Raw genomic sequence first — 15,220 nt, forward strand, 5'->3', positions numbered from 1 at the left:
CAATTCATTCAGAATCTTTCAGGGAAGACATTTAGGGCATTCAAATCTTTTACATAATTTTAAATTTTTATTTATTTTAGTTTTAAAGCACGATTTTGCAGTTAATAATGAAGAATAACCGCCGTTCACAACAGCCAATCACATGTCTGAAAACGGCAAGCTTAAAAAAGCGATTTACAAGTCTGAATTTTCTTTTTCAGAGATGCAACCAATCACAAAATAGTTAGAATTTCATTCTTCAGTTTTACAACATCTCAACTTATTTCGTATTGATATATTGATTAATCTGATTATTTGTTTTCTAAAACGTTAATTCGTAAGTTTAATCTGGTTTTAAATCTTAATTCGATTTGTTTATTTACAAGTAATGCCTAAAAAGAAAAGACCTAACATTACTAAAAAGTCGCAACTCAATGCGAAAGCTAATCGAAAGCGGGAAAAACGTAAACTTCATAGTATAGAAGAAAATAATGCTCTTTTGCTTATACAACCTAATGATGATTCAACTAACAAAAAAAAAGTTAAACTAACAAAGGCATTTAGAGAACAAATAGGACAAAGAAGGAACTGTAGTCAACGAAAAAAAGTGACATTGATATTGACACACTGCTTATTCTGCATTTAAGAAAATTAATTCTTTTCGATGATAACAGTTAATATTCAGTTTAATATTGAAATATATGAAATCAAAGCATTCTTGGTTTTGCGAAGCAAACCAAGCAAATTCTCCGGGGGTTGGCGAGCGTTAGCGAGCAGGGGGCGGAGCCCTCTAGTTATATAGAAAAAAAATCTTTTCTCTATAGACTTCGCAGGAATTTTTCAATGCGGGAAAAAAAATCGAAACTCATTTTGAAAATTATTTCAAATTCAAACGTGAAGTCTACGATGTCAATACGATAAAGTTCAAAAACAATAAGCTAATTAAAAAAAAAAGCATTAAACAAGCGCTTGAGAGCTACCAAGGGGCACAAATGCTATGTTAATTAGTACATGTTGCTATGTCAAAAATCTTTAACAATATAAAAAATATCATCAGTATTTACTGTTACGCTGAAATAATTGATATAATTTAAATTATTGTTTTTAAATATTTAAGTAATTCTGCTAACTTATAAATTAACCATTCAATGAAATAATCATAACAAAATAGGCTTACATATTGCACATTTTCAGAACAATGGACCACATGAAATAATTCGAAGATGTCAACTTTATGAAAGTTAAAAAAAACTATTAGCTTGTCTAAAATATTAAATAAGTGTTTGAGAGTAGGAAAGGACAAATACTTTAACGCACGTTAGCCTACCTAAAAACTTCAACAAAGCAAAAATTATCAATATTTACAGTTGCATTAAAATCAGTAACATAATTTACCTTATTGATTGTTTTTAAATATTGAAGTTATTCTGTTAATTAACCATTTAACCAAATAATAAAAAAATTTTTACAAATTCTGCATTTTTCGTACAATAGACTACATGAAAAATAGAAAAGGGTATCCTTAATTGAAAATTAATTTTCGTGTCTATCTTCCTGTTTTCACTTTTGTTAAGGACTCAAAAAACACACTTTACTGGTGGTCTTTACGTAACACCTTGTATACTATTAGCATACCAGCCATCCTTTACACTCTTCAAAGAAGTATTTTCCTTGATGTATTGAAATGAAAATCGGATTGGCACGGTTATCCTTATCCTACGCAGCACTTAAAAATATCAATAATCACTAACAGCCCTGCGATTAGTACGTTTAGAGTATACTAAAGTAATTTTAAATCAAATTTAATAGCACAAGAACTATATACATAGCTGACAACATGCAAAGGAAATATAATTTACTAAATATAAAATTTCTTCGAACTATTTCTAAAAGTTTTAACGTATAAAGTTTCAGGATTTTTACAGTCAATAAAATACAAAAAAAGAAAAAAAAAAGAAAAGAAAATTCCACTAATAACAATATATTTAAAATGACTGGAATATTTCCTATTTATGATTTCCATTAAATGAGTTTGAATATGGACTAGTTTCATTATTTTACATTCATTTTCGAATTTATAAAATTCAATAACAGATTATAGCTAGTGTTCTCTCTTAGCGTTTTTAGAAGGGTGGCCATCACTGCCAGCCTTTGATCCGTACAAATGCTCCCTCCTTCCTTTTTTTTTTGTTGTAAAAGTAAACCACCAACCCTTAAAAACACTGACTTTTTATTCATATTAGATTTTTAAGAAAAATTAAAAACTGTTTAAATAATAATTGCACACAGAAATTTTCTGTGTTCACAGGTTCAATTCCGATCACTCTCGTTTCTTTGGGGGTACATAAATAAATTTTTAAAGTAATTTTAAATTTTTTAAAAAATTCCCCTTCAAATGTTCTTTTTTTTAAATAATTTTAGAATAAATTATAGAAAAAAATCTTTTAAACTGTTTATCAAAAAAAATAATTTTTTTGGTTTACTTTTTTTTGAAAAAAAAAAAAATGTAAGCGCAAAAATGTTTTCTTATAGTATACCTTTAATTATTATTTATAAACTACAAATTTTTCTTTCATTTAGATAATGAGTGAAAATTACTTTCTGAAGAATACACATTAAATAGTATAAGGCGGTAACTTAAAAATTGTTTAAAATAAAATTTAGTTATTACAGGATATAACACATTTTGATAAATTTTTTCGATGTTGAGTGCCCTTTTGAAACTCAAAGCGACCATTTCTGTGAGAAGCACCCTGCCCTTTTTTATTCCTAAGGCGAACTTTAATTATTACATATTCCATAATTAATTTAAAAATAGAAAAAAGAAACTGTAGAAAAGAGGAAAAAATATAACTGATAATTTTAATTTCGGTTTACTTCATTATTTCGCAGCAACACTTATTTAAATATTAAAGCAAACAATGAAGGAATCGAGTAAAAAAAAAAAAAAAAAGATCATCTGAGCGATTTTTATTTTTCAATTTTAGGAAAAGTTCTGAAATATACAAAACAAAAATTAAGAGAATTTTTGATTTAGACTGTAAAAACTGGTAAAACCCTGAAATACTGAAAAAAAACAACAACAACTTCAAATTGATTAGTTTAAATATTCAAACAAAGAATGAATTGAGTAATGAAAACTATCTTGACAGGTTTTCTTTTCAATTTTTAGAAATTTGCTAAAATAGACAAAAACCAAGAAATTTCTGGCTTAAATCTATATAAGTTTACACAATCCAGCAATACTGTATAAAGTTCAATTAATTATATTGAGCTCGGCTCACTTCATTAATCAGCTGTAATATTTATTTAAATATTAAAGCAAACAACAAATGAATAGAGTAAAAATATAATGACTAGAATTTTCTTTCTCCGATATAATTGGAGAAATTTCTGAAATATGCAAATCTAAAACTGATCTTTGAGGTAAAAAAAAAAAAAAGAGTAAATAAACAAAGGAACTTAGTCTTCATCAAGGTCAATAAATGTTTTTGAATGAAAAAAATTTACTCAACTTTAGTTTTCAAAAATGCGAGAAGAAAAAAAAACTTTAAGGTGATGCACTTAAATCAAAATTGCTATTTCACAATTAATAAATGAAAACTTAACTATATCCATTTAGTTTTGTTATTCCTATTTGTATTGATACTATGGTTTTTAAAACTTATTTAATATATTAAACAAAAGAAAGAGTTATTCTAGGAGTAATTTAAAAATAATTAATATTGATCATTTGATATCTGACAAAATGTCTGTTTGGCTTTACGATTAGTAAGGTTGTTGAACTAGAATAAAAATAACTACGATTTTGTCCATAGAGTGGTTAGTTTGTAATAACTATTTAGCAATATTACCAAGAATTTTAAGTATCTTAAGAATCTTAAGAATTTTAAGTATTTTAGTTTTCAGTATTGTTGTTGACACGTTAAGTATTGTCAGTCAAAGTCTTACTCATTAAATTATTTAAAAAAAAAAGTCAGATTTTGAACATAAACTTTTTTCTTTATCTCTCAAATCAAATGAATACTGCTTAGTTCTGATCAAGTGCATATTTTACAGACAAAATATATGAAAAGCTAGACAAAATAATACACCGCTTGATAAATAAAATAGTTAAAAAACAAGCAAACACAACAAGTAACTAAGCAACTAAGTTGTAGAAGTCAGAGAATCGATATCTAATCAATCAAATGTAAATAATTAGACATGTCTTAACACAATTATCGATTAAAACAGAAAAAGCATAAGACAACAAAGGGCAGTCCATGACCAAAATATTAATTAAAATAAGAACTAAATAAATAGACTCTGTTTTGAATACCTTTAAGAAATTTTTTTCTTCAATATTAGTTAAAAATTTAATAAAAAAAAAACTTGTGAGTCATAATTAAACGCTCGCAATAAAAACATCCAATAAGTGGAGCAAGGGAAATAAACAACATCGTGGTAAAAAGAAGAAAATCAGTTGCCCACATTACTTTTAAGTACACACATTCAATCAAAAAATTTTTTCTTCTTTTCTAAATAGAGCAGCAGAAACATTTATAAAAACAATTTCAACTGATGAAATGTACATTTAAAATTCAAAGAAATTTTCAAAGCTTAGTTTCACGATAGATGATTTAATACTGTTACAAATCTCTCTGAAATCGCACTGACCATATTCAAACTGAATATAATTTGGTGAATAATTAGAAAAAAACAAAGACAAAAAAAAACTGCTTTTAGATAAAACCTAAATGAAAATACTCGAATTAAACACGGAATCATAAAAGTCAATAATAAAACTAATTTCGGCAAGGCACTGTTTATCTGTTCTTAATTTAAAGACGTTCATCTACGTGCATTTTTACTTAAAATTGTACTCATCAATTATCTTATTTTTATATTGTTACGATTCAAAATCTTACCTGTTGTTTGAGTGGTTTCATTGCCGAGCATCAGCTGATCGTCGACGACAGTTACGTTATTATCATCAGCAACAAAGTTTTCCTTGAACTTGCTGGTTGTTACATCATAGATTGCGGAGGTGGTTGTAGGCGGATGCGCGGCCCACGTGCACCCTAGCCCGAACATCAGCAATGAGAGGCACCAATACCTGGCCATGTCTCGCGCGAAGTATATCCGATTGAAATCGCTGAACTAGAAGTTCTGATTGAAGAGGCCTCACGGCATAATCCGAGCGTTCCAATGCAACTGGAAAGTCCCCTTGAAAAAACACTCTCACACACACCGTTAGAAAAAGCGACAGCGAATGGACTTGCTGGAAAGCAGGGGTCGAACTGGGTTATTGGTCAGGTAGGATCGTTCGCCAGGTGTGAGCCGCCATTGTTACGACCTACTGACCCCGATCAGGGTTGCTCTTCTCTGAAAAGAAAAGAAAAGCATTTTGTGGGGGTGTCAGAAAAAGGTGAGAGTTTAGGGAGGGAGGGATGCTCGGACCTTGTCCCCCTGTCCAACGCGGAGAACGGTCAGGTGATAAGAAGTTCCACCCCCCCACTCCTACGTTGATAAACAAAGTCTTACTGTAGCAGATAAAATGAGATTAATTTTAAGATTGGAAATCGTGGAAGTTTCGATCATAGAATTGGAAGAAAAAAAAGTTTCCATTGATTGTTGGGTGGGATATTAATAAAACTGGTTTTAAACAGAATTTTTAAAATTTTTTTTATTCTTTTTCATTTTAATAATGCAGTCATTGTAAAAAAATTAGTTTTTCTTTAAACATTGGCAAACATTGGTCGAAGTTACTTTTAAATACAATGCGTTTTATATACACGTGGAAGTTTTAGAAACTTCCACGTGTGTATATAGGAGCGCGTGCTTGGAAACACAGTACTAAGGTTCTTGTTTTAGAAAACTTAAATTCGTAGCAAAATTCTACATTTATATTTTTATTTTATATTTAGCACGGTCTGTTCTTTATAGTAAATTAAATTTTCTCCGACTTTATGATAGTTTTTAATAAAAAAAAAGTGTCTTGATATGATTTATTATTATTTAAAAGGAATTTAAGGAGACAACAAGAACACATCTTTTAGGAAAACGATTCTTGAAATAATGGTTTTTTGAAATCGTTTTCTTGTTTTCAATTTTAAAATTTGTCGTTGAATAATACAAAAAAAAGAAGAAAAAAAAAACACCTCTTAAAATATTTTAAAAGATAAACTAAAAATATATTTTGAATAAGAAATATATTGAAATTAACGTTTTAGGTTTGCACGTTTTCCAATACAGAGATGTTTAACAATTTCAGACAAAAAAATTGTCTGTGTTTTACTTTAATAATTATAATAATCCGTTCACATTAAATAAATAATAGTTTAAAACGAAATGCCCCCTCCCCTTTTTTTTCTTCTTTTTTTAACGAAAATGAACAACACGTTTTTTTACACGGATTCATTTCGGACTCTTTTTCTCAATTTTAAATATAAAATTTTGAAATTAAATGCAAAGATGCCAACTGCTCCGGATTTCATAAAATATTTTACAAAACGGTAGAGAACTACAAACTAAACGTTGCAGATTTTCTGTTAATTTGACAACTTTTTAAAAAGGTTAACACGACTTTACTGTAATTAAGTGGCGAATAACGTAAACATTCGAATTATTTAGAAGTAGTGGGGGAGTAAAATCTTTATAAATCGAATTTACTTAACCAAGAATCGTACATTAAAAGATTACCACTCTAGAATATTTATTCGCTGTCTGGAGCAAGTTGGTATCACTGTAAATGTAGCAAGAATTCTTAAGACCTTATTTTTATATAGTAACGAATTCTTCAAAAAGCAGTTGATTGTAAACTGTGCAAAAGATCATTTCAATTTATTTTTTGGAATATGAAAACATTTTCTCATATATATTCTGGGTTTGTCTGTTGTAGCTAATACAATATTTACCTCTCATTTTCATTTTTCTTCATCCTAATTTAGTCCATTTACACAAATGTTTCTAAAGCATTAGTTAGAAACCTATATATTTATATAAAATGAAGAATATATCTAGATTATAAATTAAATTCTCCTTGAAAGTAATTTAAAAAAAAAATTATGATTGGGTGTTACACGTTTTTAAAAACACTGCTAGATTACAAAAGTTAAAATTCATCGTAAGCGATTTGGTAGTTATTTTAATGTAAAATGACTTGATATTTGAGGTTCAAACGGTAATTGCTTAGTTTTAGGTCAAAAGTATAGATTAAGAATTTTTTTAAAAAACGATTCTAGGAATAATGACTTTTTGAAATTGTTTTCTTGTTTCTATTTTTAAGATTGTGTTCCTGAATAAAAAAAGAAATATTTAAACATTTCGAAAGATAAAATACAAAAATATTTTCTATCGAAAAATATATTAAAATTAGCGTTTTATATTTAGCACTAGGAGGCTTCGCCCCCTGCTCGCTGGCGCTCGCCAACCCCCTGAGCTGCTTTCGCAGTTCATTTCGGATTGCTTCGCAATCCGAAATGAACTCCGCTTTGCTCGCTCATTGGATACGTTCTTAACGTCTAGCTTTTGTATACTTTATTGAACACTGAAGTTCCGGAAGCTCTTCACTGTAGAAAATTCTAAACCTGTGCACTTCAATATTAATTTGAAATTGCAAACAGTTCACATATTTTTCTTAATCACACTATTCTAAATTTCAGTTGTTGAGAAAAGTAACTGTTGTAAGTTTTGTTTTAAAGTCTTTCCCACCAGAGGGCTAAAACCATGTGTTGTAAAACAATATGAAATAGTACTGAACGCCGGATGTAAAGCATCGGCTTCGATGAAGATAATTTTGTGAGAATTTTTTTGATAATTCGGTGAGAATTCACCCGTTTAGACATATGATGCTCACTACGTGCTCTTGCGCGCCGAAGCCTATCAATTAAAACGTATTAGCGTTTTATATAATATAGATTAGCCATATGATGCTCACTACGTGCTCTTGCGCGCAGAAGCCTATCAATTAAAAATGAAAACTGTTGCCAACGCGAGAAAAGAAATATCATCGGTTTTATTGATACATACGTATTAACGTTTTATATAATAAGATTACATAATAAGATGCTTTCCAATCTATTGCAGTAAAATAATTTCTAAGAAAAAAAAGTGTTGAGCTTGAAAATAATAATTTTAGGTAAAAAAATATATAAAAAATAGGACAACTTTTTTTTCCCTCTTACTTTCCTCTTTTTTTAATTTTTTTTCCTAAGCTAAAACAATTTTTTTTTTTTGAAATTGTGGCTTTTCGGATTCCTACTTTTTAAATTTAAAGTTCTGTAGTTAACTAAAGTAAAAATTTTAAAGACTTTTTTTTTCTTTTTCTTTTTACGGTAATGAATTATTCGAAAGCAATAGCTTATAAGGTGTGATAATTTTTGTCTGTTATGAATATTTAAAAACAGTCAGAATAACTCAGGACACACGAAAATTTTCAAAAGGTAGTAAATTGACAACTGATCATTAAAGCAGTAAATCGCTCTCCTTTGCACGGGTATAAAAGTTTCAGTCTCCATTTTAAAAAAATTTCCACGATTTCTTTCATAATAGGCTTAACCGGCAGGAGCTGTAACGGAAAATGAAGTTTTCTCAAAACTTCATTTAAAGTCGATGGACACTATTTTTCAACAGATACAGAGTTTAATTAAGGATGATTTTGATTAAATTTTGCCCACTTCTTTAAGTTAAAATTGATTAGTGATTGAGTAAAGGATTTTGGTCTAGAACATTACTTTGCTATGCAATATATAAAGTAAATTTAACCAACACTCTCTTTTTTTTTTCTCTATATAATCGACTCTCAATAAATTTTGAAAAAAATTCAATTTAAAGCTTTTTCAAATCTCTCTTTCAATATCTAAGAAATTCTATCTAGGAAAAGTGTTCAAAATTTTAATCAGATTGGTTCTTTTGTTTCCTGATCACAATGAAAACACTTTTTCACAATGACAACATTCGAAAATCTTTTTGCAAGGTCTAAATTTTCAATATTTTGTTAACACCAAACTTTAATTTTATTTAAATTTAAAATAAAATGAGTTGCCACTACAACTAATTGTCTGTAAAAAATAGTTCTTGTAAATAAATTATAAATATGTTATAATTATCAAACTCTTACTTCCCCCTCACCCGAGGTGCTCGACACCTGACATAACGGTATAATTTACAATTTTTAGATAAAAATTTCAAAAAAAAAAAAAAAAAGAAAAGAAAAAAAAAACAATATTCAAAAGCTGTTTTTTCGTATACTTAAATTTTGAATAAAGTAATAATTTCATTGTGTTAAAAAAATAATAAAGAAGATAATTCCTTTTTTTTTTGCCCTTCAAGACATATGCTACCAATTAACTTACTTTGTAAAAGAGGCACTCTGTGCCTTTTCTGTTTGCAGCCTCGATTTCTTTTTTCTTTTAAAAATAATAATATTTAAATTTTTGTTGTAGGCGTAAGGTCTTCTCTAAGGTTTTACATTGTTTGGCTAAAAATTTTTCTTCTTGCGTAATATAAAATAGGGAAGTTCAAATATCTGCTTCACTCATAAATCATTTTACTTTTTTGTGACATTCGTAAAGTTATTCCATGAGAAAAACATTCGCTAAATGTTGTACAATCACGCTTTAGGATTCGCTTCCCCAATGTGAAGAGATTACCTCTGCAGTTGCAGTTACTGGTTACACGCTATTTGGCATTAAAGAAAAATTATTTAAGCGACCTCAAACTCATGCTGAAATCTAAAAGAAGTATTATTGTTTGCTGGCGATCGTTAAATTATTATTTTTTTAACACTTTTATTGCGAGTAAAATATTACTTTCGAAACAATAATTAGCCGAGTTTTGAAGTTTTTTTTAAAAAGTTTTTGAATTTCTAAATGTAAATTATTTTATTTTTCGGTATTGCAGTATGTTCTAAACTTCTTAACTACGGTGAAATATAAACATATTTGTGACGTTAAAAATTGAGAAAAGCGTTAAACACCCACAAAAAGTTCTCAAATGTATAAATCTCAAATTTAAGTTCTCAAATGTATATTGTATTTCTGGTGCGAAAATCCAGCGCAAACAAATTATACTGTTATTATACTAAACGTTATTAAAAGTTTATGCCATCAACTAAACAGTCGTTGTTTCAAAAAATTTTCACTGCGATTTTGAGAAATGTTTAACATTCTCCCTTGAAAAATTATGAAGAAGCGGACATAAGTATTTGGATTACTTAAATAATTTTTTTTGTTGCAAATTTCTAATGGGATACCTGCAAATGACGTAATGTGGGTATCTCGATCGTGATTGGTTGTTGAAAGTTAGCATTTGTTTGTGTTAGCAACTGTTCTTTCCATTCTATTTCCAGTTAACAAAAACCGTCAAGTATCAATTATCTTAAGTGACACATTGTATATTCTACTATATATTTCTCACTTAACACAAAGAGAGACACAAAGTCATGTAGAACATAAGCAAACTAATTATGTTTCGAAGTAGCCAGGTACACGAAACAAAAACTTATGACGGTTTCAATGAAATACATAAACAAATATTAAATCTAAGTTAAATAGAAGACGGAGATAAGAAAGTGTTAAGTATAGTTTTTACATGTTCGATACGGCGGTATATCTTATTAATATCACGTTAATGAAGATTTTAACTTGTGGAGAGGCTTATCTCGATATGAACACGCCATCTTGTTTACAATAAAATACGAAAACAAATGATAAATCTATAAGAGACGTAGATGAGAAAGAATTATATTTTTACAAATTCGATCTTCGATACGGTGCTGTATTTAATTATCGTCAAGTTAATCAGCATTCTAATTTATGTGGAGAAAGTTAGCTCAACTTTAACACGTCATTTTCCTTATAAGCGATCAGCTGGCGCTGACGTCATAGGTCACATGTTCAGGTATCCGTGATCTTCTACTTATTGATATGCAGGTACCCAATTAATTTTTGCTATTCTATTTAACTGATTATTTTCGACGTACATATATATTTAAAAATTCAACAGCAACTTTATGCATTTTAATTTAGTTTCCGTTAAATGTTAAATTTAGGATTCATAACTTTTGTAAAAAGCTTTTTCTATGAGTTCTTGATTAATTAAACGATAAAAAGTTTATTATGCGGAATAATTAAATGATAAAAAGTTTATTATGCGGAATAATTAAATGATAAAACGTTTATTATGCGGAATAATTAAATTATAAAAAGTTTATTATGCGGAATAATTAAATGATAAAATGTTTATTATGCGGAATAATTAAGTGATAAAAAGTTTATTATGCGGAATAATTAAATGATAAAAAGTTTAGTATAAGATGCTCCGCTCGCCAATTCCCGTTGCTGCTTCTCAATCATTATTGTTTAATTTTTCACGTAAATATTTGTCACAAAAACATAGAGCATTTTGGTTTCAAAATATACAATTACTGTGACTTTATGTAAGAACATTCTGTTAATGTATTAATCGTAAAGAAATAGGCATTTTCCTAGATTTGAAATATAATCATCCGTACATAAAAAAAAAAAAAAAAAATTGACATATGGAATACAGATTGTGAGACTCAATAAGACGAAATAAATACGAAGTAATTTTACTCGTTAAGGAAACTTTAAACAATTAAAAAAGAGAACGGTTTTTATCGTCATGAGAGTCGAGAACGAGCTTTTAAACTCGAAAAGTAAAGATCTTGAGGGGAAAGTTAAATTTCCACAACAATAAATAAATATTCGTTTATCTATTTTGTAGAAAATTTAAAGCAAAAAAGCTAAAGAAAGAAAAATCACGAAAAAGCATTTAAATTCGGTAAAACTTAAAGAAAAAAAAATCTAGTCGAAATTGTAATATGAACTGGTCCTAACATGTCAAATTTCAACTCTGTAGTTGCATTTCAGCGGACAGCAGATCGACCAACATTTTTTTCCTACAAGTTTCACAGTTAATATAATTTACAAACTAATTGTCAAATATGAATTTTTTTTTATTTTTTATTCCGTTGTACTCCGTAGAGTTTTTTTTACGCGCCTTCCTAATTTTAAGTTTCTAAACCTTATGGATTGAATTAGCAAAAAAAAAAAAAAGTGTTTGAAAGTGCTTAATTGCAAATAACTTTTGAACAAATCAGAACTTCCAAAAAAAAAAAAATTTTTATGTTAATTTCATAAACTAATGTGGTCCTTTCAGCTTGCTAAATTCCAACATTCCATTCTTGCGGCCTGTGGAGAGGTTTCTCTAATACATTTAACAGTTGAACAAATTATCAAATCTTGAATTTTTTTTATTTCATCGTAATTTTTATAGACATTTCTACACACCTTAGTAATTTCAGATTTCTAAATCTTATAGTTTTTGTTCAACAAAACTAGATTTAACGTTAAGTTAAAAATCCAAAACAGCGGTTTCGGCATTTACAATTTTTTTAATACATAAAAACTCTTATTTTTTTACACCAATGGTTAGTTAAACATAAATTTTAAGGAAACAATGCTTAGAAAAATTTATTATCATTATTTCTTTTCACGTTATTACAATTTTTACTATAATCAAAGTGTTCTTTTTTGGAGAAACTGAAAATCTATAATCTATTCTATAATCTGAATCACTACAATATTCAGAAAGTTTCACTCAAACTTTAAATTGTAACAAAATTTTTTGTTTCACTTAATTTATTTCTTATAAAGAAAGTTCTTCAGTCCTAAAATCTTGTAAAGACGTCTCAATTCCCAGAAAGCCAAATCAGTATTATTAGCTTTGATTTAGATAGTTTTACCTTTGTTAAAATGCGGATGTTAACTTTACAAATCAATCTAGCCACGTGTAAAGGTTGTTGTTGCGTTTGAATAGATTTCTGAAATTTGAATATGATTAATGGAACTACTGAACAAAATTTTGACAGCTTGCCTATCTGAGTAAATCCTTCTCTACGATTGCCTTATACCTTGTAACTGCAGGAAAAAGGATTTGCAATGACAAGCGTTTTTCTGTGTTTGAGCAATATTTTTCATCCTTTATGAAGTCTTGCCCCTCAGATTTCTTTGTTATGCTCCATGCTGATATAGCTTTTCAATCCTTTGAATAGTTGGCACTACTTTAACAACCCCTCCCCCCAGTAATTATATACAGGTGGGTTACTTGACTTTTGAATAGTGGTGATCCTTTTCTATGTAGCTAATTTGTATTTACTTAAAAGGAAGTAAGGGTTGACATGAATGAGGGGGATATGAAGATGATATATCATAAACTGTATTCTGTCAAGCAGTTCCAGAAAGTGTTGTTGAAAAGGGATTCTGATAAGAAAGCGTTAACAATATACCCTTGTCAGTTCTAGATTCTGAATAGTGACTTACGAGATAAAGAGATTTTTTTCTGAACTAGTATTTTCATTTATTATTATTAGATATTAAAGTTTTGTCAGCTTCTGTAGGTGTTAAGGTGGTTTATGAAACATAGTAAAAATTATTCAAAAAAATTGTTCATTAGTATTATAGTATTCGCTAGAATTAAAAATAATCACTCTTCATTCGCCTTGAGACGAGTCAGCATGAAAAAGCGGCGACTTAAATAAACACTCTGTTACTTACAAAGTAAGGTAAAACAACGTTTAAGAGCACAAAAAATATATTTTTTGTGCTCTTAAACGTTGTTTTACCTTACTTTGTATTTCAGCACAAAAGTCGCCCTTATGAGTATTTATAATCTGTTACTTAGTCTTTTTTTTACCTTTCTTTCATTTTTTTAATTATTTAATGAAAAAGCACATTAATGCAGAAAGATTCTAGAAAACATAATTTTATTAAAACTGCCCAATGAATGTTTTCATTTTAAATTATGAGCTTCAGAATCCACCAATTTGTATTGGAAATATTCGTGTGGAAGGAGAATTGTTTCACAATTCAAATACTTTAAAGTTATAATGTATACATTAATTTTACCACCTCAAATATTTTTCCTTAAAGTTAGTATGTATAACAACATTTTGTCACATATTCATATTATTTTGTATCGTTGAATCAACTTTTTATAGATGTAGGTAATTTTTAACATGAAGTGTTTTTAAAAAAAAATCCCTTATTAGGCCTGAGGAAAAAGTGGCGATTAAGTTTAGTCTACCAGTCACTGACTACGAACTGAAAAGTCCAGTATTTGATAGTACATATAAAAATTATCACTAATAAGTTAACGATAATTTTTATAACTACTGATGCACAGATTAAAATCTGAGTAAATATCTAATAATAACAGACTGTCAACAAATATTACATTAATGAAATTTTAGTTCTTAGAAGAAATGATTGACGCTGATACTTTCCTTAATATTTCAATCGTGCTAAAATATAAGTTTCTAGTAAAAATACTAAAATGTGTTTTTCTGAGTATGAGTTTGCGTTACTTTTTTTTAGGGTGTAGCTTTCTTGAACCAGACGATTTCAATTCGAATCCCAAGATCGATAAGAATTTTTTGTGTGACTGAGCTTCTTATTCATGACTTAATATGTCTGTTTCATTAAGATTAAGCTCAAATGCTCAAACTCACTTGTGAGTGTCTTTAAAGTTTGTATAATTTCACAGCAATAAAATCACTGATTTTACGTCAAAAATCAGTTTTTCTATCACATTAAAATTTCTGATTAACAACCAATTATAAAAGCAGAATTTATAATTGACTACCAGCGACGGCTTAATGAGCAAAGAATGTCCCTGTCATTAGCAGACAGGCCAGCGACACCAATTAGGCAGAAGTCGCAACTTTTCTTCCGGGATGGCCGATGACAAGTGAGTCGAGCTCAATGAAAGCCTCTTTTTTGTTTGAAAGAAAATGAAATTCGTAATACTCCCCTTTTCCGGTAAATCATTTGCAACTATTGGGTCAGGAGATGGATTTAGTAACACTAAGTATCCCTGAAATATCCGTTATAGCGTTTGTGTATGTAGATCGTCGCTCGTTTTATGAAAATCGTTTGATGACCTTTGCTTGGACAAAATAGTGTAAATAATTGTAAATAATTATTTTTTAGTACCAAGTACATTGAAATGATATGAATGTAAGCAAAAATAAAGGCAGTTATTTCTTATTGTAAATTAGTTATGTAAGCGTTTCTATTGAATCTGTAAAGCAGCCTTAGTGACAACAGCCCCTTAAGGTGTTAACTTTTTTATATTTAACTATTATTTTTTTTAAAGATTAACTAGACGTTTATGACCTCGATGCTCTCAGAAGTTCTTCCTTCATTTTATTTTGTTTAAATTCCTTTTTATTTTT

The 15,220-nt window shown here is 28.7% G+C and overlaps 1 protein-coding gene across 6 annotated transcripts in view; it reads right to left on the reverse strand.

Moving 5' to 3' along the window:
• The window catches only part of LOC107437911 (serine protease 27), a 29,928-nt gene extending 24,492 nt beyond the window's left edge, over positions 1-5,436 (reverse strand). The window contains exon 1 of one of the 6 annotated variants that reach the window (XM_087157373.1): positions 4,890-5,436. In XM_087157373.1, coding sequence (XP_087013499.1) covers positions 4,890-5,085 — 196 coding nt within the window. In that variant the 5' untranslated portion in view covers positions 5,086-5,436. Of the gene's footprint in view, positions 1-4,457 lie in introns of all 6 variants that reach the window. The other 5 variants (XM_087157374.1, XM_087157376.1, XM_087157378.1 and 2 more) reach the window with 5 other exon arrangements.
• Positions 5,437-15,220: the final 9,784 nt, after the last annotated feature.

Source organism: Parasteatoda tepidariorum, chromosome 2 (assembly GCF_982258835.1).
Source record: "Parasteatoda tepidariorum strain Cologne lab strain chromosome 2, Ptep-v5.0, whole genome shotgun sequence".
Lineage (NCBI taxonomy): Eukaryota > Metazoa > Arthropoda > Arachnida > Araneae > Theridiidae > Parasteatoda > Parasteatoda tepidariorum.